This window comes from Phycomyces blakesleeanus (genome assembly GCF_001638985.1).
Source record: "Phycomyces blakesleeanus NRRL 1555(-) unplaced genomic scaffold PHYBLscaffold_2, whole genome shotgun sequence".
Classification (NCBI taxonomy): Eukaryota; Fungi; Mucoromycota; class Mucoromycetes; order Mucorales; family Phycomycetaceae; genus Phycomyces; species Phycomyces blakesleeanus.
The window spans coordinates 2,352,927-2,374,158 of record NW_017265135.1 but is presented as its reverse complement, the minus strand read 5'-3'; the positions used below and the strand labels follow the sequence as shown (position 1 = coordinate 2,374,158).

General features: G+C 36.9%; 9 protein-coding genes across 9 annotated transcripts; 5 read left to right on the top strand and 4 right to left on the bottom strand.

Moving 5' to 3' along the window:
- Window positions 1–96: 96 nt before the first annotated feature.
- PHYBLDRAFT_91853 (hypothetical protein) lies at window positions 97–1,207 on the top strand (the record flags this gene model as incomplete). The annotated part of the gene is made up of 6 exons (XM_018443774.1): window positions 97–279; window positions 327–517; window positions 573–600; window positions 659–895; window positions 950–1,078; window positions 1,148–1,207. Coding segments are annotated over 6 exons (828 nt in total), but the record flags the coding sequence as incomplete, so codon positions are not given.
- Window positions 1,208–1,518: 311 nt separating this feature from the next.
- PHYBLDRAFT_75684 (hypothetical protein) lies at window positions 1,519–2,114 on the top strand. Its single transcript, XM_018443087.1, has 3 exons — window positions 1,519–1,656; window positions 1,726–1,966; window positions 2,033–2,114. The coding sequence occupies exons 1-3, from the start codon at window positions 1,591–1,593 to the stop codon at window positions 2,044–2,046; spliced, it is 321 nt and encodes a 106-aa protein (XP_018297862.1). The 5' UTR covers window positions 1,519–1,590; the 3' UTR covers window positions 2,047–2,114.
- PHYBLDRAFT_179274 (hypothetical protein) lies at window positions 2,114–2,607 on the bottom strand. Its single transcript, XM_018438130.1, has 2 exons — window positions 2,367–2,607; window positions 2,114–2,313 (listed from the first exon to the last, which is right to left on the bottom strand). The coding sequence occupies exons 1-2, from the start codon at window positions 2,589–2,591 to the stop codon at window positions 2,272–2,274; spliced, it is 267 nt and encodes an 88-aa protein (XP_018297861.1). The 5' UTR covers window positions 2,592–2,607; the 3' UTR covers window positions 2,114–2,271.
- Window positions 2,608–3,566: 959 nt separating this feature from the next.
- Window positions 3,567–4,453, bottom strand: PHYBLDRAFT_58866 (hypothetical protein; the record flags this gene model as incomplete). Its single annotated transcript, XM_018440394.1, has 6 exons — window positions 3,567–3,635; window positions 3,660–3,761; window positions 3,870–3,889; window positions 3,973–4,010; window positions 4,108–4,169; window positions 4,388–4,453. 6 exons carry the CDS (start codon window positions 4,451–4,453, stop codon window positions 3,567–3,569), a joined length of 357 nt encoding a protein of 118 aa, XP_018297860.1.
- A 784-nt stretch (window positions 4,454–5,237) lies between these two features.
- On the top strand, window positions 5,238–6,572 carry PHYBLDRAFT_139838 (G protein beta subunit; the record flags this gene model as incomplete). Its single annotated transcript, XM_018430290.1, has 5 exons — window positions 5,238–5,346; window positions 5,415–5,892; window positions 5,947–6,081; window positions 6,174–6,486; window positions 6,561–6,572. 5 exons carry the CDS (start codon window positions 5,238–5,240, stop codon window positions 6,570–6,572), a joined length of 1,047 nt encoding a protein of 348 aa, XP_018297859.1.
- A 1,792-nt stretch (window positions 6,573–8,364) lies between these two features.
- Window positions 8,365–9,064, bottom strand: PHYBLDRAFT_154221 (hypothetical protein; the record flags this gene model as incomplete). Its single annotated transcript, XM_018433308.1, has 2 exons — window positions 8,365–8,779; window positions 8,826–9,064. The coding sequence occupies 2 exons, from the start codon at window positions 9,062–9,064 to the stop codon at window positions 8,365–8,367; spliced, it is 654 nt and encodes a 217-aa protein (XP_018298293.1).
- A 3,701-nt stretch (window positions 9,065–12,765) lies between these two features.
- PHYBLDRAFT_157346 (hypothetical protein) lies at window positions 12,766–13,539 on the top strand. Its single transcript, XM_018433605.1, has one exon. It carries the CDS (start codon window positions 12,784–12,786, stop codon window positions 13,393–13,395), a length of 612 nt encoding a protein of 203 aa, XP_018297858.1. The 5' UTR covers window positions 12,766–12,783; the 3' UTR covers window positions 13,396–13,539.
- Window positions 13,540–14,133: 594 nt separating this feature from the next.
- On the top strand, window positions 14,134–14,660 carry PHYBLDRAFT_58862 (hypothetical protein; the record flags this gene model as incomplete). The annotated part of the gene is made up of 3 exons (XM_018440393.1): window positions 14,134–14,229; window positions 14,251–14,380; window positions 14,464–14,660. 3 exons carry the CDS (start codon window positions 14,134–14,136, stop codon window positions 14,658–14,660), a joined length of 423 nt encoding a protein of 140 aa, XP_018297857.1.
- A 3,501-nt stretch (window positions 14,661–18,161) lies between these two features.
- Window positions 18,162–20,724, bottom strand: PHYBLDRAFT_139835 (hypothetical protein; the record flags this gene model as incomplete). Its single annotated transcript, XM_018430289.1, has 11 exons — window positions 18,162–18,180; window positions 18,261–18,456; window positions 18,852–18,899; window positions 19,002–19,128; window positions 19,198–19,287; window positions 19,384–19,509; window positions 19,571–19,613; window positions 19,674–19,781; window positions 20,129–20,208; window positions 20,352–20,651; window positions 20,713–20,724. The coding sequence occupies 11 exons, from the start codon at window positions 20,722–20,724 to the stop codon at window positions 18,162–18,164; spliced, it is 1,149 nt and encodes a 382-aa protein (XP_018297856.1).
- Between the last annotated feature and the right edge of the window lie 508 nt (window positions 20,725–21,232).

Here is a 21,232-nt window from a genome sequence, read left to right as displayed (position 1 = left end):
CACGATAGGCGTACAGATAAACTAAGTCCGTTGAACATCGTTAAATCCGCCTTTGGTTTTCTTCCTGTCCTTCTTCTTTTTTTTTTCACCATGGCGCGTTTACTATTTGCTTTGGGTTTATCCATTCTGATGGTCATTCACACCAGGCGAAAGAAATCTCTGACAATTGATGGTGCAGTGGGTGCATTCTTTTTGGGAATGATTACCTTCTCATCTACATACTTCTTTTTCACTGTCGTTTTACTTTCTTTCTTTCTTTCCAGCTCGAAACTCACGAAAGTAAGTGGCATACCTTATTCAACTCTCATTTCTAATGTAATGCCCAGTTCAAAGCAGACAGAAAAAAACTTATTGAAATAGACTATGAAAAGTCGAGCGAACGTGACCTCACACAAGTAGTGTGCAATGGTCTTCTGGGAGGTATTGCTGTAGGACTTTTCCACTATCTAGGAGAGCCAACTACTACTTGTTATGACCAATCAAAGCTACACACTGTAATGATGTGGATTTATATTGGGTAAGATAAACTTTTAATTTAATCTAAGGTTCTAATATGGTCGAATGTTTTATAGGCACTACGGATGCTGTGCTGGCGACACCGTAAGTCCAGAGTATAAGGGTTGACTTTATGTATACTCAACTGCAAACATGATTATAGTGGGCAAGTGAACTTGGCGTTCTCAACAAGGGCTGGCCAACACTTATTACAACATTCAAGAAAGTTCCTCCAGGAACAAATGGTGGTGTATCTCCTCTTGGTCTTGCTGCTTCCATTGGTGGCGGTGCATTTATAGGATTGATGGGAGCTATATGTTTAGCATTTGAAAGTCCCTGTCATGGATTCGCTTGGGATATTATTGTTTTAGGAAGCTGTGCTGGTTTAGGTGGATCATTGGTAAGTCGAAACAAGAACTATGGCGTAAGGTTTGTATTTATGTATTGTCTGTAGATTGATTCTGTGCTTGGAGCCACTGTTCAACAGACTCTTTATTCTTCTAAAAAGAAAATGGTACTAAACGAAGCTTCCAAGGAGGATGGAGATGTCATTAGTGGCCATGATATACTCGACAACCACCAGGTAAGAAAGATAACGCAAGTGTTTTAAGAAGGAGTATATACCAACAATCATGTACCGTTTTTTTATCAGGTTAATTTCTTGTCGTCTTTGCTGACATCTAGTGCCTGTGGTGCAGTAGCTTACTACCTTAATTAAATGGAAACAAAACATATGTTTCTACTCAAGCTCCTACATTCTCCTTCTTTCTTATATATATAATATTTTTGTTCTAAAAGTCAATTCTCAAATATTCAATTCTTCATCCAACTTGACATTGAGTAACCAATAAAGCACCTAAAAGGGAGGGAGTGGTAAGTATCATTCCCTCTCCGATTCTTGAACAAAGTCTTGTAAAATTCATCTCGGTGCTCCGATCCAAACAGGTCGACCTGTGACTGTGTTTCGAAAACAAGATACTGGCGAGCGAATGCGTCCATCCATTGAACCTCCTTCATTTGCATCCATCCGTTGCGTGTACGTAGCATTGAAACATCCATCCATCGAACATCATCCTTACCTTTTGTATATACAGCATGTCCGCCGAACTCGCCGTCGTCTACGCCGCTCTCATCCTCCAGGATGACAACGTTGAAATCACCGTAAGTGATACTTAATAATCCTACACACGAGCAAAAACACTGACTATATATATATACACATTACACTAGTCTGACAAGCTCCAGACCCTTGTCAAGGCTGCTGGTATCGAGGTTGAGCCCGTCTGGTTCTCCCTCTACGCCAAGGCTCTCGCTGGCCAGGACCTTAAGGCTCTTTTGTTGAACGTCGGTGCCCCTGGTGCCGGTGGTGCTGCCGCTGCTACTGGCGCTGCTGGTGCCGCTGCCTCCACTGAGGCCGCTGTTGAGGAGGCTGTTGAGGAGAAGGAGGAGTCCGACGACGATATGGGCTTCGGTAAGTGATCAAGTTATTTTTACATTTTTGGATATAAAACTAATTTGACGTAATGTGCTTTAATAGGTCTCTTCGATTAAAGTGTTAACTAAACATTTTTTCCTGAAATAAACTTCCTCTGATACACACGTATCGACAGTACAAAATGCATTTAAATTCTATAATATTTTGTGATTGAGTCTATGTGTGAACATTAAATTGTGTAGAATGTGCGTGATGGTCTTGTGTAGTAAAATAAACTTTCAGTTTTTAAAAATGTAAATGGAGATGTCAAATTACTGCAGATTTTGTGAACTTAAGATTATTTACAATAAGCCCTTTCTTCTTAATTGGCGTCTATCCTCAAGCTATATTGAGAGTGAATGATGAGTTAAGGAATATTTCCATTATAAATTCTTACCCATTTCTTCTTGCATTCCTTGTATTGGATAAAAAAGTAATCGCATTTTGACTTGTCGTAATTGTTTTTGTCCAGGCACTTCATGCTTTGTTTCTCCTCAACCGAACATGGGTTCATGTACTTTGTTGTCTCCTTCTTTTTGAACTTGTCATTAAAATCTGCAGGTGTTGAGAATTCGTCAAATGTTGGCTTTGGTGGTGGTGGTGCTGGTTTGGTAAGTGGCATGCCGTTTCAAAGTTCTTTTGTATGTATAAAAAAGGGTCAGAATAGGCACGCAAAAGCAGAGAAAAGACACTCCAGGGTTAACAGTTACATTAATGCTATTTACACCTAAATTTGTATATTTTTTTTTCTTCGCCATTGAGATAAACAAAAAAATGTCTGCGTCACAAAAATACTATATTATTATTTCTATGAACTTTTTCGATTTGTGTAAAATTGTAATTAGTGAGCCAACCGTCAATAGGCACACAAGAAAGCAATAAGTAAAAATATACTTATTTCAATAATAAAATTTAGTATAATAATTATCCTAGATATAATAAAACATAAATTCCATGCCTTTCTTGAAACCCGTGAAATATCCAATAGTTATTTGTGGTTGTAAACTATAAATATTTCTTTATTTCCATCTTGGTTATTTTGGTTAAACAGTGTCTTTCTGAAGTTATCGAATGATCTTAGCATTATTTCTTTTGGGAATTTCATCAATGTATATCAATTAAGAAAAAAAAGGCCCGAAGAAATTGAATGTACACGACATATATTTTTATTTGATTTGATTTCACTATATATATGTGTGTGTGGATATACAAATCTACATATATACAAATGCATATGTGTCCATATCCTATCCAAATGTACTTTTTAATAAGCATGTATATTTTTACATGTATTCTTATGATTTTGGCCAGTATCATTATTTCAAATGTAATTAATCAATTTTCATCTGCCGTATATTGGTACAATAAAAGAAATGAGCCAGGTGTACCCTGTGGGACAGGGGTGAGTTTGCTGAATTGAAATGGGGATTATACCCAAGAAATGAATATATTGGCCGTAAAATCACAATTAAATTTTGACCTAATATGTCTTGAAAGATCATAGCAGGATGTATTCTCAAGTACCGCATTAATGTAGAGAATCAGGGGAAGCTTGAATGTATCTCCAAATGATCAAAGAGAATTTCTAGTACTCATTTTAAAGTACGGCACACTCAGGTTCGGGATCAAGCAGACTTTCACACCACGTACTCAAGTGTTCGTGAGCCTTTTTTCCATATGTATATATTACTTGCATCAGATTGATTTGAAAATTTTCAGCATTATCGGATTCGAAATGACTGCGCTTCATATATGTGTAACTGATAATGCCTTGGGATGGAAATATCACAAACTAAACAACCTGTTCCATACACAAGTGTATTATACTGATATAGCCGAATATATAGATATACGGATATATCTTCTTTAATATTTATTAATATATTACTAGTTAATATACCATAAGATAAGAACCTGGTACTGTTTATAAAACAAATATTTTATGAAATAACAAACAAATTGAATTTATGAATTCAAGTGAAATCCGAAATTAAATTCATTACAATTGGCGCTGCGTAAGACAGGATACCCATAGGTCTCCCTGAGATTAAATACAGTAGATCACTTTGAAAGAAGAACATTATGGGTTTGTTTATCTTGTTTAATTAATACTAACAACTGTTTATCTTTTTATATACATAACATTGTGGTTCTCGAATGTAAAGTTGCAAATCTGTAGCCAAACATACGAAATTCGCGACTACATTATATATATTATAGGGAAAAAAACCTATCGAAAGACATATCGACTAATAACATCTCTTGTCCTACTATTGATGACTTCAAGCACTTACTGTTTTTAGTTACTAAACACAAAAATCTTTATTTTGTTCTGTTGATTTACCAGTAATACTACTTTGATATTCGACCCTTAATCTAGTTTGATTCAAGTTAGTCTTCTTCTAATGATGTCTTGACCTGCATATCCAAATGCACAGAACATTGTTTCCTCTCTAGAACACTCTGAATGGAGAGTACAGCCATCTTATTTTTTTATTGTATCTATAGGAGTGCATGCATATCCTGGTTTTCTTCAAGACAAGAATAGAATGTACATTGATTATTAATTGTGGTTACCAGAGATACAATAAACACATAAATAGTACACACAGCTTTGAAAAAAAAAGTATTACCATTATATTCGATAAAAATTACTCATTAGATATTCTTTTAAAAAGAACAATCTTAAACAAGTAGTCTTTCTCATCAATTTCTTAAAAGAGAAGAGTAAATATGAAAAATAGCCTGTTTTCAATCAACTAAAAGAATATAATAGTGATTTTGTCTTCAGGGACAAAATCCCTGCTTATATATTCCTTTTCAATATATATATATATATACATATACATATATATTTAGCTAATTTTCTCTTTGCTGTACATTGTAGTAGGCATATATAATAAGATAGATGAAGCTTCAGGGTCTTGCTAGAGAAGACTTTGGTCTTGCCATCAATAGAGGTCTAAAGCATGTTTTTAACAATCTGTGTTAATTTACTCCGCATTCGGTCTTTGTATTCAAATTATTGTGCCAGGTCCTGTTCTCGACTAACTACACGCCAGAGTATATTCCTCTTTTCTTTGCACAACCCAGCGAAAGCACCCCTTTCTCCTATCCTTCAACGTGTTCAGTGGGTAGCACACAACAGTCATCTATTCACCCAATTTTTTATTATCAATTTCCCCTCTTTCTCTCTTTTTTTTATTACATCCTCCACTTGCTTCATTACCTGTCACGCCGATATTTTCACTGACCACCGAACTCTACAATGAGCAGCGCAGATGACATTAACGAGCGAATTACAGCAGCAAGAAGAGAAGCAGAGATGCTTAAGGATCGCATCCGACAACGTCGTGATGCCTTGGCTGACAGCACCCGTAAGTCGACTATTTATTCCTCACGCACGTTGGATCTTACTATTGCCTGAACTTTCCTTCTCGAACAGTGACCGAGATGGCAAAATCAGTTGAACCTCTCCCTCGACTCGTGATGAAGGTGCGACGTAATCTACGTGGACACCTTGCAAAAATTTATGCTATGCACTGGGCTGGAGATGCTCAACACCTAGTTTCTGCATCTCAAGATGGAAAGTTAATTGTCTGGAATGCCTACACAACCAACAAACTCCATGCTGTTTCTCTGCGTTCTGCTTGGGTTATGACATGCGCTTATGCACCTTCTGGAAATTTTGTGGCCTGTGGTGGTCTTGATAACGTGTGTTCGATATACAACCTTACTGCCCGTGACGGACCTGTGAGGCCAGCCCGAGAATTGGCAGCTCATACCGGTTATCTGAGCTGTTGTCGATTTCTGGACGATCGTAGAATCTTGACAAGTTCAGGAGATATGTCATGTTTCTTATGGGATATTGATGCCGGAGCAAAGATTCAAGAATTCACTGATCACGCTGCTGATGTGATGAGGTATATAAATCACACTATTATTATATATACAACTAACAATACATTGTCATCTAGCGTATCTCCATCTCCTACAGATCCTAATGTATTTGTTTCTGGTGGATGTGATTCAGTTGCCAAAGTATGGGATATGCGAGCCCAGAAGTGCGTCCAGACATTTGCAGGCCATGAGTCTGATATAAACTCGGTTCAGTAAGTCTAAAAATTCCATTTACAAATGATAGCTACTGAGATAAAGTAAAATAAAAAACAAACAAATAAATAAATGAATAATTATTTTTTAGATTTTTCCCGAACGGAATGGCATTTGGTACAGGTTCAGATGATGCCAGTTGCCGACTGTTTGATCTTCGAGCAGACAGAGAGTTACACACATATGGAAATGACACTATTCTGCATGGTATTACATCTATCGCTTTTTCATCATCAGGACGTCTCTTGTTTGCAGGCTATGACGATTATAGTACCCAAATATGGGATACTCTCAAGGGTGAGCGGGTAGGAGCCCTCTCTGGTCATGAAAACAGAGTATCTTGTTTGGGTGTTTCGAGCGATGGTATGGCTCTCTGCACTGGTAGCTGGGACAGTATGCTCAAGGTTTGTACCTTATTACATATATTAAAACTCGTATAAATATGTGTATGCATTATACTAACTTTAAACATTATTAGGTCTGGGCTTAATTTCTTTCCTCGTCATGTACTTGTAGTAGAGTTGTTTTGCCCATAGAACGAAATACCGGTCATTTTTTTTTCTCTTAATGGTTTATGCTCTTTCAAATTAAATTTGCGATCTCTAAAAATATAATTTGCGTTAAAACGTAAGTTTTGATCCATTAAAAATTTGGATTGCAATGAAGTATAGTGATAGTAATAAAACAATAATACTTATTTCGATCTCTAATATATTCTGAATTTTTTAACAAAAACTAAGGCAATCAAGTACAATACAGAAATAAAAAAAAAGGTACACTGAATAATATTGTAGATAAGAGCAGTAAACTCTATTTGCAATGAAGAATTATCACAAACTGTCAAGATTACACTCCTTGGACACTAAAGGATTCAAAATACAAGCATAGAGCTGGAAGCCAATGAAGCTGGTTTTCAGCAATAGTCGATAAATTTTGCATTGATTTGATCCTCAAAAATACTTCCGTTATTGTTCTATATAATATATACATGCTACATCATGATATAAAAGGCGGCTTTAGCAGGAGTTTTTTTTTGCATGATTTTCCTGGGCTTAAGGGTTATTTTAAGATTGAATTCTGATTAAACATTACTTCTTCTCCTTTTGGCGCTCTAGATAAAATTTATGAAGTTTGAAAGTCTAAGAAAAAGATGAAATCTGTAACAATTTTTCGGCTCACACCATTAATCGTAAATATATCTATAATTCACATAGCTCTCAATCAAATAATAAGTTCAAGATGACAGTAAGACCTTGATTCCAAAAATTATCTTCAGAATTTAAGTACGGCTGTCTACAATAGAGTCCTGATACATGTAATATATAAGGTATCTTCTCCCAGGGTTAATAAAGATACCCTTTCAGTATTATTTCATTTTCTTCTGATAAATAAATAAAACATGATCATCATGGACATAGACAATATCTTCCAAGTCAACTATATTAACTCTTCAATCGTATGGTTCGATGAGCTGCAAAATTCACTTAGTTACTTGTAATGATGTCTTGACAGTAAGAACTCAGGATGGGGTAGTTCTGCTCATTGTGTTTCAATCTGTAAAGTACTAAGATACGAATTTGCTTGGTCGGTGCTTTCGAAAGTGTCAATTAATAGGGGTAATATACTAAGACATTACTTGAGTAGATATTCTTTAGGTCAGTAAATAGAGTATTTACAAAAGCAAAATGCAAAGATCTGTAAAGTTTAAACTTGTTGGTCTTTAATTGTGGAGAGTTTGATAAACTCTTTTTTTTTAACATATGTGAATTTAGTGCATGAGAATCTAGTACTAAATTAAGTATATAAATATATTGAGATATATATATATATATTTACAAATACAGGAGAATCGTTTAAAGATATAAGTCATTTAATCATTAAGAAATTCAAGGAATATTAATTGTACAAAAGAATTATATCTCCCATTATCAATTAAAAATATAACTATAAAATATGAAAAATATATGAGCGTAGGAATATAACCCACATCCACAAGAGAGCAGAGACACATCATTTTCCATAAAAAGAGAGAATAAAAAAGGTAGCTTTGTCACGAAGCCTTCTCCAGAATCACATTTGAAATCACTATTTTTTCCCAAAGAATTAGGTGATGTTAATCTATATTCCTAAAAGAGTAAATATCTACCAATGTCAATAAAAGCCTTGAAGGACATCTTTTCCTACTAGTCTACAGTGACATCATCCAACAAAAATAGTTAGTATTGTCAAACGCAAGTATAATAGATAATCCTTTTTATTTATTTATTGCAATAATGCCCCTATTAACATGAGCATCTCTTCTCTGTAAAAGACCTTTTTCGTGTCCTTGAGCTATTTAATTTAATAACCTCCCCCTGAGGCAGTAAAACATCCTTATCACTTAGTGCAAAGATCTGTGAAGCTGATGTTTCATGAACATTACTAATAAGCGTATAAAACGCATTATCCACATTGGAGCAGTCGAGGGCGCTTGTCTCCATAAACATTAGTTTGTGTTTCTTAGCAAACTCAAGGCCTTCTTTTATCGTCACCTCGCGCTGGTCATCCAGATCGGACTTATTTCCGATCATAATTACGCGAAGATCTGGGTGAGTATCGTTAAATTGCAGCTCTTCAAGCCATTTGGGTATATTTTCAAAACTTGCGTGTTTTGTAATGTCGTAGACAACAAGAGCACCTACACATCCGCGATAGTAGCTTCATAAAATTATAAGACATATATTTATAGTGATGCACCACTCACCGCTTGGTAGCTGAACGGAATCGCTCCTGTCCCGCCGTATCCCAAAGTTGAATTCTTCCCCAAGTATGATTGACAACCATTTCCTTCACTAATAAGTCGACTCCAATTGTGCTCATTGATGAATGGTCAAATTTGTCATGGACAAACCGACGTAGAAGATGAGTCTTTCCGACCGCAGAATCACCAACAATAACGAGCTTAAAATCAAAATTATATGCAGGGTTGTCGATTAGAACCATGTCAAGATATGAAAGAAGAGTAATATTTCAGCGCAGACCCGGTTCTCCCATTTTTTTTTCTTAGTATGTTTGTGTGTATTTTTCTTTTGTTTGAGTCAAGTGGGCTTAGAGTCACATGTTTAGTTAAATTAGGGGTGAAAACGAACTGAAAATGTTATGAACAGGCAAGTTAAATAGGTTGGTGAGACGGTAGGGAAAGTGAAAGAGGTATTTTATTCGAAACATGTGGGCACAGGATTGTAAATCTGGCCCTTATTTTAAATATGGCAAAAATGAGGGAGGAGAGACAATGTCCTTCTGCCGTGGAAGGTCTGTCCTTGTCTCCAATCCGCATTGTCTCAGCCGATAAACTCAGACAATTATGGTGCACTCTTTCGACAGGATATAATATTCATTCAGAATCACCGCTTATGAACCACTTAATCACAAAAATATTTGTCTGAAAATTATACCGGAGGCAAATCAGGGACATGTTTGGGCGCAACGTCTCGAGATGACAGACCAGAACAAGAAAATCGAGAAACGTGTGTGTTGATCCAGTGCACAGGGTCGAGAATCAAAAAGCTGAAAAAAAGAGCGGTAGACCATCTGGTGCATTTAATGTGCTCTGCAACGTGGTCTGACGCCCTGAATGGCAACAAAAGACACCTTCCTACATTTGGTGATACGTTGCAAGAAGTGTAGGACGAAGAAATTATGGCATGTCGGTCAGCCAACAGACAATACTTACAAAGACCTCTTTATCGTTTGTTCCTCTTTTCTTTCGCGATCCCCTTCCATTCATTTTCACGCCCTTAATTTCATTTTGGTGCTATAATAGCCATCAAATGACAAAAAGGAACTCCCCCAAAGGCAATTTAGCTCGCCTATTTGCCGTTCTCTTCATCTCATTCATTTTCCTTAATCTCAATGGTAATGCTGTTTCTGCCCAGGATGTCGACGTTAAGACTTCCGAAAAAATCGACAAAGAATTGAACACACATACTACAGTAAGCAATTGACTTTATGTTCATTCAACGTTCATTAAAGAAAATCTAAAAAAAAATAGTCTTCATCTATTGTTGCCAGTCACTCCACCACTGTAATCGACCAGAGTTCCACCGTAACCACTACAGTCACTACCCAATATCCATCTAGCTCTCACTCCACTACTGCTTCCCATTCCTCCTCGACCACAGAACCGAGTTCAAAAGAACCTACAATTTCAATCACACACACCACGACCTCTGCTCACTCTACGGCTACGTCTTACGAACCTACAAAAACCACAAGCCATGTAGCATCTTCTACCACCCCTCACGCTTCGTTACAAGGAAAGGAAACAGAGGCTATAGCAAAGTCAACAGTTGCCAGTATCTCGAAGTCTTTAGAAAAGTCCGCCGAGGAAGAAATTCGTGCAACACCTACTGATGCTCCAAGCACCTCGAATACCAGTGAATCCACTGAAAAAGAGACTAAATCTTCTACAGCTTTACCCACCTCGTTGAGCGGATCTACGTCTAAAGCAGAAATTAGTAAAGTTGATGATGCCACGACGTCAGTAATACAGGAACAGTCAGAGTCGAGCACCCACACAGTTCAATCAAAGACGACTAATCAGACGGAACCAACCGCTTCAGTAACCGTTACACGCTCTTCAAGTAGCTATACTAGCAAGTCAGAAATTACTGAGCTGGCAAAGTCCACTGACGATGAAAACACTGCTGAATCAACAAAAACTACTGACGCCGAGAAGACTACTGAAGCTATCTCATCCACTCGTTCTTCATCTTCAGCTGCTCGTACGTCTGAACCCGAGACAAGTGAGGCTATTAAATCTACTACATCGGTGACAGTCGCCCGATCTTCATCTTTGGCTACTCCTACGTCTGACGCCGAGACGAGTGAGGCTACTAAATCCACTGCATCTTCGACAGCTATTCACTCTTCATCTTCGAATACTCCTACTTCTGACGCTGAGACGAGTGATGCTATTAAACCCACTGCATCTACGACAGCTACTCGCTCTTCATCTTCAGCTGCTCCTACGTCTGAATCCGAGACAAGTGAGGCTATTAAATCTACTACATCGGTGACAGTCGCTCGATCTTCATCTTTGGCTACTCCTACGTCTGACGCCGAGACGAGTGAGGCTACTAAATCCACTGCATCTTCGACAGCTATTCACTCTTCATCTTCGGTTACTCCTACGTCTGACGCCGAGACGAGTGAGGCTGCTAAACCTACTGCATCTTCGACAGCTAATCACTCTTCATATTCGGTTACTCCTACGTCTGACGCTGAGAAGAGTGATGCTACTAAACCTACTGCATCTTCGACAGCTAATCACTCTTCATCTTCGGCTACACCTACGTCTGACGCCGAGACGAGTGAGGCTATTAAACCCACTGGATCTTCGACAGCTAATCACTCTTCATCTTCGGCTACACATACGTCTGACGCCGAGACGAGTGAGGCTATTAAACCCACTGGATCTACGACAGCTACTCACTCTTCATCTTCAGCTGCACCTACATCTGATGCTGAAACTAGTCAAACAGTAAAATCTACTAAATCTACACATTCCCTTTCGAGCACCTCATCCGAGGGACATAAAACATCGGCTGCTACAGAAACTTCTGTTAGCTCCTCAGATTCTAGCAATTCCAGTACCAAAACAGATGTTACTGAGCCATCGATAACAGCAACAAAGACCTCGTCAAATGTAGAATCAACATCTTTGATAACCAGTCCAGTTGTAGGAGATCCAACATATACTAGGAAGCCGTCCTCTAGCGGTAGCCACACATCATTAGCAGTCTCCATGACTTCGCACAAACCATCAAACACCGGTACACCAACTGAAGATCATTCTCCTTCTAAAGAAACTTCAGAAGCAGCGAGTGCAACAAATGCTAGTCCTACCAAGAATGAAACATCTACTGTATACTCTTCTTTTAGCTCATCAGGAACACAGACCAACACTGCTTCTGAACCATCAATTACTAGACCTTCCGCTACACCTACTTCCGATTCCGATCCCCTTACACCTTCTACGCCACACATGTCTTCCTCATCTTCTTCGTCAGATGCTCAATCTACGATTACATCTGAACCTAGCTCAACAAGCTCATCAAGTGTCCCCGTTCAATATCCAGAGATTTCTTCTACTGACTCTTCGACAGATAATTCAGACCCTACATCACCTGCTAACAACAATGATAATAGTCCGGAAACGACCACTCCTGTTGTATCAGAGACATCAACTACCCCGACACCCACCGATACTATATCTACTACTCACATTCCCTCTGAAATCTCGTCTTCAAGTGCATCTACAACATCGTTTTCCCGCTCATCGACCTACAGATATCAAACTTATTCATGGCTTACAAACTCATTCACATTTGTCCCTGCTGCTACTCCGACTCACAGTAGCTCTTCACTTGCAGCTAACGCACAGAGTTCACCAAGCTCTGTAGGAAATCCTGATCAAACTACTCCTATAGTTAATACCAACACTGAAAACACCGATATTGCTGATAATATCCCTGAATATATTGCTCCTAACATTGATGCCATAATTCCTGGTAAGTTAATTTCTTTTGGTAGTCCGGCTGTCTTTTCTAATACGCTGTCTTATTTCAGAAACCAATTCTATGGCGTATATGAAATTTAAGGAGCTCTCTTATTCTCAAATGGTCTCAGACGCTATTCTTACTGCCGAGTTTGTTCAGGCAATGCCATTGTTTGTTGGTAATGCTCTCAACATCACTGCGGATGATGTTATTGTGATTACATTGACAAGCGCAGCCAAGAAAACGACAAACAAGAAGAGAGATAACGAAGAATACAATACAAACAGCAATGGCGTCGTTGTCACTCTTTCTGTGCCCAAAGATAGTGTGATCCCCCTTCAGAATCTCGTTTCGGATCCTACCAGTGTTCTTTATTCAACCTCAAACGGCCAGCTGGCATCTCTGGTAGACAATTCTTACCCTGTCAGCGGTAGTTCCAGTTCAAGTTCTAGCTCCAGTTCTGCGTCTTCTAGCATTGTAGACCCAAATTCAACTGAAGATCAAAGTTCATCATCCAGTAATGGAGGTTCTAGTGGAAATGGTGGATTGTCAAAAGCATCAATTATTGGTATTTGTGTTTCTGTCGGCGTTGTTGTGTATGCTGCTGCTACTGTAGTAAGTGTACGTGCTTACCGCCGCCACCGGGTGCGAAAAGATACAGAAGCCCAGCAACAACACCAAGTATTTGCTCAGAGTATATCAGCCCCAATCATGCAAGAAAATTCTCTAGGGTGGCAGAGCCAACGTCCTACGTATCATGGTAACCAATGGTAACATGATTTAAACTAGAAATATTTAAGATAATAAAGATACCGCATAATAATTTGTTTAACCATGTCGTTATGGAACATGTGTTTAATAAAGACTTTGAGAATAAAATAATATTTGCCACGTTACAGGCATATTATTGAACAGCTTATGATGAATAGCTTTATGACCTTGATGTTAAATAACAATAATTAGCCAAAATTTAAACTTTGAGCCAAAGCCTTTTTTACGCTAGTTTGCTTTAAATTGAATTCATAGTGTCATTGTAACAGGTAGTAATATTATAATTTGTTGCTATTAACTCGTCCATTGAATAAGTGGTAGTTATTTTGGGTGTGAGAAATATGAAATCTCACAAAATTCATTAAACAGTGTGGTATACACACCACAATTGAGCGAAGTACAGACTCCAAAACCAAACTCTGGTTCCTTCTTGTTAATGAACCTGGCAAGTAAACAATCTCCGGAAATGTTACACACTAATTATACATACAATACACACTTATACAGTGTAAATGAACCATTACACAAGGGATTTTAATTACAAGGGATTTGAATAGGGTGCATTTTGTTTAAAATCAGGAATTTTTGGGTCTGGGCAAATTCTACAATTTCTACTTGAGATTGAGACAAATCAGGAAATGTTTTAGACGAATCAAAAATTAATTTTTAAATGTTATATTTACCTTTTTTGAACAAACAAAAAAGAAAATATAGACGAAAAGAAATTAGTTTTCAGATGAAATGAGGGCAGTATTTAGAAGTTTACCTGTAATCATCTATATGTCCCAAGAAAAACAGGCTGTTTATAATACGGTGCTATTAGATGAAGTTCTTACTGTTATTATTGCTGTTTTTTAGGTCTTTGAAAATCAGCCGGTCGGCAACTTCCTCTCCAAGTCGAAAGTGATATTGCCATCATATCTTTACTCGCGTTATTATCTCGTTGCCATAGTATTCTACAAGATGTGTATTCTAGGATACTATGACTGTAAATATGCTTAACTAGCTTTAAAGCTTTATGATGACAGCTACTGCAAGTTTTTGAAGAATTATATTCATTTATTGTAACAGTAACTAGTTGGCTATCTCTTTCCCTCTTATTTAGGGTCTTCTATAAGATTCCTGTGACTTCACATCAGTTCACATTTGGCTTTACAGAGGCTTTACCAAGCACACCATCCCAAAGACGATTAATGGGATCTTATTCTTATCTTCGAAATACTTTTATGGCCTCCACTTATTCAATCTTTGTATTTTTTCTAGATTAGATGGTGACTATTTAACATGTTAAAATATAAAAGATCTTATTTTTCACTACCTTCTTTCTTCTACTTCCACTTTCTTCTTTTATGATTGTATTTTACGCCTCCGTTCACCAGAATCTCGATGATAAATTCTGGTGCCCATTTTTTTACCTTAATATAATGTGAGACGATGTTTTCTGCTAGAATAATTGTAGAAGTCGAATAGGCTATCAATAGGCTCAAACATATATCGTACACGGTCGTAATATCTATCAGATTTGTCTATATTATGTGCTGGAATTTAATATTCTACTTCCTCTATTCCATTTTCTTAAGTTTTTGCTGACCCAGTGTAATGATAATATTTCTTTAGTCGAGCAACGTATAATAGGGTGAATATCTTTATTGAAGCCACACACTACCGTATACATCGTCTTTCTTCCAGGACCTAAATAAACAGGATTATATAGCGACACGACCTCTTCGTGATCAAAGTCTGTTAGCTTGAGGTCTAGATTCTTTACTGCCCAAGAAAACTCTTTTTTTTTTATAAAAAATATAATCGACCGAAAACCCGTCTGACACCAAGAGGTTTTTGAATAAAACCTGGTTGTTCCCATTAGGAATCAGATTGCTAGGGTATAGAAAACACTCGATTAATTATATTTTCGATTAAATTTCAATGATGCTATACATTTTGATTCCCAATGCTTTAAAATTTACGACCTTTTTAAACATTTCAAGTTACTTATTATACCACCTTAGTATATAATTTGACAAAAAAAGCAGACAAAGTGCTCGGAAAGATGGTTATAGATCGAAAGTGTATAGAGGGTTTCAGGAACAAGCTGAACAGACGAGGTAAAGACAATTTCCGGGCATGATAGGGATGGTGATTTGTGTGTTTCTCTTCATGTTCTACCAAAATATGTGACAGAATAGAAATACATCACTTTTCAGGGTAGAGAGGGATTTTCGTGTCATTTTTTCTAGTATATACTTCAATTTCTGAAAAAAGAAACATGGTATGGTGCTATCGGACTTAAGTATCTATGTATAATGGTATTTTTCAAAAGATATCAACTTTTGCAAAAATGGATTTAATAAAAAATTCTTGAATAGAACTATTAAGCATGCTATTCTCTATAATTCTATTGAAGCGTTTTGTATTAAATTCATTTTTGCAAAAGTTGATACCCTTCAAAGTTTGGGTGTTTTAATAGATTTATTTGCGGAGTTTAAATTTTTCAGAAGTTGAAACATCTTGATGGCTCCCATAGGCGGTACATGAAAATATTTATCCTAAAACGGAAAGTCATGTGATCAAGAAAGTGACAAGCTTTAGGAGCACACATTTTTTCCTACATTTAGCGGAGATTTAATAATTATTACATATAAAAAATTTTCAAAGAAGAAATTGAAACAAATGCAAAAACATAGATACTTAAGTCCGATAGCACCATAGTGCGATTTTTTTATGGTCTTCAAAAATTGTGAGTGTCGGCTATTGAGGATTCCCACCACAAACAAATTGGTAACAATACTTTATAAAAAGTTGTTATATATTTTCTGGGTGGGAAGCATATTGAATAGAATATAAATATACTCTAATTGTCAACTTGAATATCGATTGATTACGTACAGCAAACATGTTTTGAAGATGATACTTCAAATATCTAAGAAGCATAGGTTCAAAAATTTCAACAATATGATTTGTATTAGCTGCGGATAGCTCTTTATTCTTCTTTGTCAAGCATTGACTTGCTCCTGCTTTTAAGTTTTTTTACTATAAACAATACTTGGGAAGGAGGGACGACATTTATCCAAAAGTTGCATCAGGCTACTTAGGGTATGTTGCCTATTTGTACTTTTTCTGGAATTCACTAGTTGACAAATCGAATACCAGTAGCTTTGATAAAGAAAATAATGTTAGCATTAAAATATTGGTGGCTACTAGACAGATAGAGATAGTTTGTAGACAACATGTTCTTTGTGCCCTACTAGTTTACTTTTTTTATAGAAAGTCGGTGAAGGGCTTGAATAATGTCGTTGTCTCTTCGTGGGCTTCTTTTCTTGCTTGATGCTTACACTTTGGTTTTTTCTCAGCGGATGTTCCCGCTATATGCTATTTAGTTTCAGATACTTGAGAGACATATAGCAACTTTTTCTTACCCTTATCTGCAGATGCTTCTTTGTATAATTCGCACTTGTAGTAGCTTTTGCTTGTATGACATATTTTCTGCCAGTCTTTACATAGTATATTTATATAGAGAATTAAAAGTTATAGCATATTTATATACGGATACAATGCTTTCTACCATTTAAACGGATTATCTACATCTTCTTATCAATTTCTTTTATTAATAATCGATTATTTTTTTACATTGTATTATGGCCTTAAATATGTGTAAAATTTGCCAGAAACTTAAGAAAAATAGGTATTGATTGTTTTTTTTGTATTTTTTTATCAGATAAAACATTTTTTGAGTGTGGGAGGCATGTTTTGAGTAGATGGACAAAGGTCAGAGGGTCTGGCGTAGTAATTAACCGAGAGAAAAATTGGTTCAAAATTCGAGCTTTGAGAGAGCAAGTCCAGAAGAAGTGTAGATCATCCTCTAGCCCTCCACATAGCGCACAGTTAAGACCGTCAATCTTCCCTATAGAGGTATTGATTGTAGAATTTAAAAATCGATGTTATAATAAAGAGTTACGTCTGAAATCAAAATTAAAGCTATCCAAAAAGAGAGAGAGAGAGAGATTTCTTAGATTTTTTTTTTGAAAAGGTCCCGAAACCAAGTAAAAATTCTGTGTTTTATACGAGTGCCTTTATTTTTTCTCAAGGAATGGGTGACCACTTTTTTTAAAGGAATTGGAATAATAATTAACAAATAAAAAAGTCATACAGGCATTGACATTATACAATGATATTTACCTCTAGAGCTACAACATAGATTCCAAATAGTCTCTTCGTGTACAGAATTTAGATATTACTATTGTATAATATTCAGCAGTTATCTTGCTGACGCTGTAAAAAAAGAGGGGGCATAGCACCAAACATAACTGAGCTTAGGCCTACCAGCGCAATGGAGAGAGCTAAAAGGGTATCTCCTGGCTTACTTGCACATTGATAATTGATACAAAGAAAGGTACCTTTGTTGACTTTGTAACTTCCTTCTTGCTAGGAGTCCTCGGGTTGGTTAAAGTCGAAAAGCAAAATATAGGCATTTGAGAGGTCTTACACTCACTTGTGGTGCAGACATTGGGTGCCTCCCCGTGTATCTTCTGCTTTCACTTACTACCGTATTCTCTAAAGCCTTTGGTTAGAGAACATCCCACAGTTTTCGTCGTTGTTCGTATTTATTACAAAACAATTGGATGGTCATGACAATAGAAGTGATTGGGATCAATTACATTTCTCTCATTGAATATTCTATTGACTGCACCTCTTTTCCTTAATTGCCATGCTTCTCCCGTCTTTCTAAATATATCCGTTGTCAAAAATATTCACAACCAACATCAAAATTACTAGCCTTCGTATTCGTAACTGATGGAAAACATAGGAATAATTCTTCCTCTTTAGAGAAATTTAAGCTGATACTGTTTTTATTGGAGCCGTTGCTTAACCTGATGTAATAGTTTAAAACCTTTAGGTGAGCTTTCATTCTTGGTAACGACACCGGTATTGATGCTGTCATCTTCACCAGGCCATTGTCAGTACCCGCATAGTTAAAGTAACCAGGGTTCACAATAGTTTTGCCACCCACCTTAGTCACACCTTTGCCACTTTTCTCAATTGGGGGTCTGCTGTATGGAGGAATATCTTTAACATTATACAACCTTGATTTGAAGCGAATTACCACCTTTCAGAAAAAGAGCTGTTGTCTTTTTTTCGGGGAGCTCGTTTCTGATCTTGTTAACCGTTATATAAGATCTATATCTCAATTCTTTATATTTTTCAATCGTCCGATATAACTAATCCTTGTCATCTGTTGTCCCCAAATTTGATTTGAATTCCTTGATTTTCTTTTGGAAGTTGCTATCTTTTAGCAGCTCTAGTTCTCATTTACGGACAGATTCAAGTGTCTTGACTTCTTTTGTTAAGCTTTGAAGCTCAGAAAAAAGAACACACTTTGTTTTTCGATTCCAATAATCGTATTGTTTTCGTTCCTGGTAAACAGGTTATCCGATGTGCAAAAGATAGACCGTACGATTTACATGCTTTCTGAATCTCTCCCACATCAAATACTGCGTTAAATGTGGCATCTTTGTTTTAGCGCGCTTTGTCTTAGGACCCTATCAGCTCATTTCTATTATACCTATAGAGCATCATTTTACTATACACTTTATTTTCTGGCTGGTTGGTACTTGATGGTTGTTCTTCCGATTTTTCTTGATCTAGATTCTGGGTCAATAACTGATATAATGCAACTGAATCCAGGTGTAGTGCACTCGATGACGAGAATGATGTTGAAGGACATAATGCGCGAGTAAACTTTGTATGATGTGCAGATTTAAAAACGTCGTTTGTGAAGATACAGAAATATATTTGATACAAAATTACGTAATATTGTTTCTTCGGAGGAAAGAGTTTCTTCAACGTATTGCAGATCAACGAGCATACTGACTGTCCGGGTGTGGAGGTCTCAGGAGACTGATGTTTGACGTCTTATAAATATATGGGTGTATAATTGCTGAAAATCAAGTGTTTGATTATGGACTTGAGTTGGTTCAACCTCCTTTCCGGAACATCATCATTCAAAGTCCCCTCTTCTTCCAGAAAAACTTGCTGTCCTTCTGCGCTGTTCAAATCCTGAACAACGAGCCTGTATTTCGCAAAAGCTTCCTGTCTATCATTCATCATTTGGCTTATCTTCTATAATAAAACAAAGCATTAGTTAGCGATTTCAAGTCAATAAAAGATTTTTCCACTTTACCTTTTTAAAAATATGCCTTAACTTTGTTAGACGCTCCTTCGCACTATTTATCTTAGTGGTCCACTTTTCTTATCCGTCTGCTTTTTCCTTTCTTTGTATCAACTTTTTCGGCTTTTTATCCTCAGCACGGCAAACATAGCGCGTATGGTCTCTCATATCCTTCTTTTCAGGTGGGCTTCTTGTTGTTGTGGTCGAGACACGCTTCGACTCTCTATTGCAGGTAAGATAGTAGCGAAGTAGCACTAGTATCACTTTTCCCAAAAGTTTGCTGATTATCTTCTTGCAGTCTCACATATTCTCGAAGTTAACCAGGTGCATTTTAAGAGCTACCCCCATTGTTAATAATGATACCTTCTCAAAACAAAAGCCTTGTTTTTCAAAGACTGAATTCTTTAAAAGAACAAAATAGACTATTTTGCACAGGATGGGCGTTTAAATTGTCTTCTTTAGCACCACGGGCACAAAAAAATAGCTATGTATAGCTTGCGGATGCTTGCTTGTGAAGAGACATTTGAGGTTACTGTTAAACAAATTAGAATCAATTAAATTCTTTCCAACGGCTGGATAGTGTATTTTGGCTCGGTACTTGCAATAAAAGGCAGCAACTCGGAGAGGTTGAAGCCAGGAACTTTTTTAATCTTGATATCATTGTTGCCAAAAAAAATTCACTGGTCCTCAACTAACTAATCATCATATTTACGAGTGCCAAAAAAAAACAAAGGGTATAGTCTGCCGAGGTAACCATTGAATCTTGTAATCTAGTACACACGAATGTCTTTACATTAGAAGGGAGATCCGCTCTGAAGAAGGTATTTATTTGGACCGCGCACGTTCTTATTCCGTCATACGGCTTTTTGTTTGGTTGAGTGGCAGAAGTGTAATCTTTAGCTGATACTTTTACCACCAAATCCACTCCAGCCTCAGCTATTTTGTCGAAGTTTTGAGATACGAACTTTTTCCATTCATCACCATATTCAGCCCAGGGCGGTGCTCCGTATGTGAGCGCATTACTTCTGTCACACTTGGTAAGCTGTACTGCGTTCGTTATTATTCCTGGAAGTAGGGTCTGTACATTTAGGAGCTTTTTTTTTCAGTTCATTTGTTTTATATTGAGTTTTAGTTTTCTTGACAAGTTCTTTTACGCGGTCTCTCATAGAAGTAAAGAAGCATTCCTCCAAGTCTTTCACTGGCCCTTCTACACGATCTCTTTTGTTGGAACTTTATTTGGCAAAACTCTCAGATAAGGTTCACTTGGTATTACTTTATAGAAAAGATGGTGTCGAGGTGTTTACACCTTGGTAAAGAGTTCCTTGCGGCGTTTTTTTTTCGACGCATTCGATTAGTCTTTCTCAAATTTGCGAATATGACCTTTGTTTATACTATTCATTTCAGCTGTTATATATTGACTCACTATGTGGGTTCATTCTACAGTTACACAGCTAATCTTAACAGCCCAGTGGATATGTGAATCGGCAAAATACTTTAGGGTAAAAAAAAAGACAAAGAGATAAATATGCAAGACGTAGTGCTCATGGAGTTGACGTAATCAAAAATTGCAATCAATTTATAACTTATTCTTCAAGAAGAATATTGGATGAATATTAGATGGACATGAACCCAAGTATAACTGACATTCAGCTTATGGAGAAAGTTGTCTATTAA

What these genes read in the sequence shown, in the direction of transcription:
- PHYBLDRAFT_179274 (XM_018438130.1), bottom strand. Translation starts at nt 2,591, where the DNA reads ATGCCACTTACCAAACCAGCACCACCACCACCAAAGCCAACATTTGAC. An exon ending in AGGAATGCAAGAAGAAATGG is followed by an intron (nt 2,314 to 2,366) that starts GTAAGAATTTAT and finishes CTCTCAATATAG; the next exon opens with CTTGAGGATAGACGCCAATT.
- PHYBLDRAFT_75684 (XM_018443087.1), top strand. Translation starts at nt 1,591, where the DNA reads ATGTCCGCCGAACTCGCCGTCGTCTACGCCGCTCTCATCCTCCAGGAT. An exon ending in ATGACAACGTTGAAATCACC is followed by an intron (nt 1,657 to 1,725) that starts GTAAGTGATACT and finishes ACATTACACTAG; the next exon opens with TCTGACAAGCTCCAGACCCT.
- PHYBLDRAFT_157346 (XM_018433605.1), top strand. Translation starts at nt 12,784, where the DNA reads ATGCCATTGTTTGTTGGTAATGCTCTCAACATCACTGCGGATGATGTT.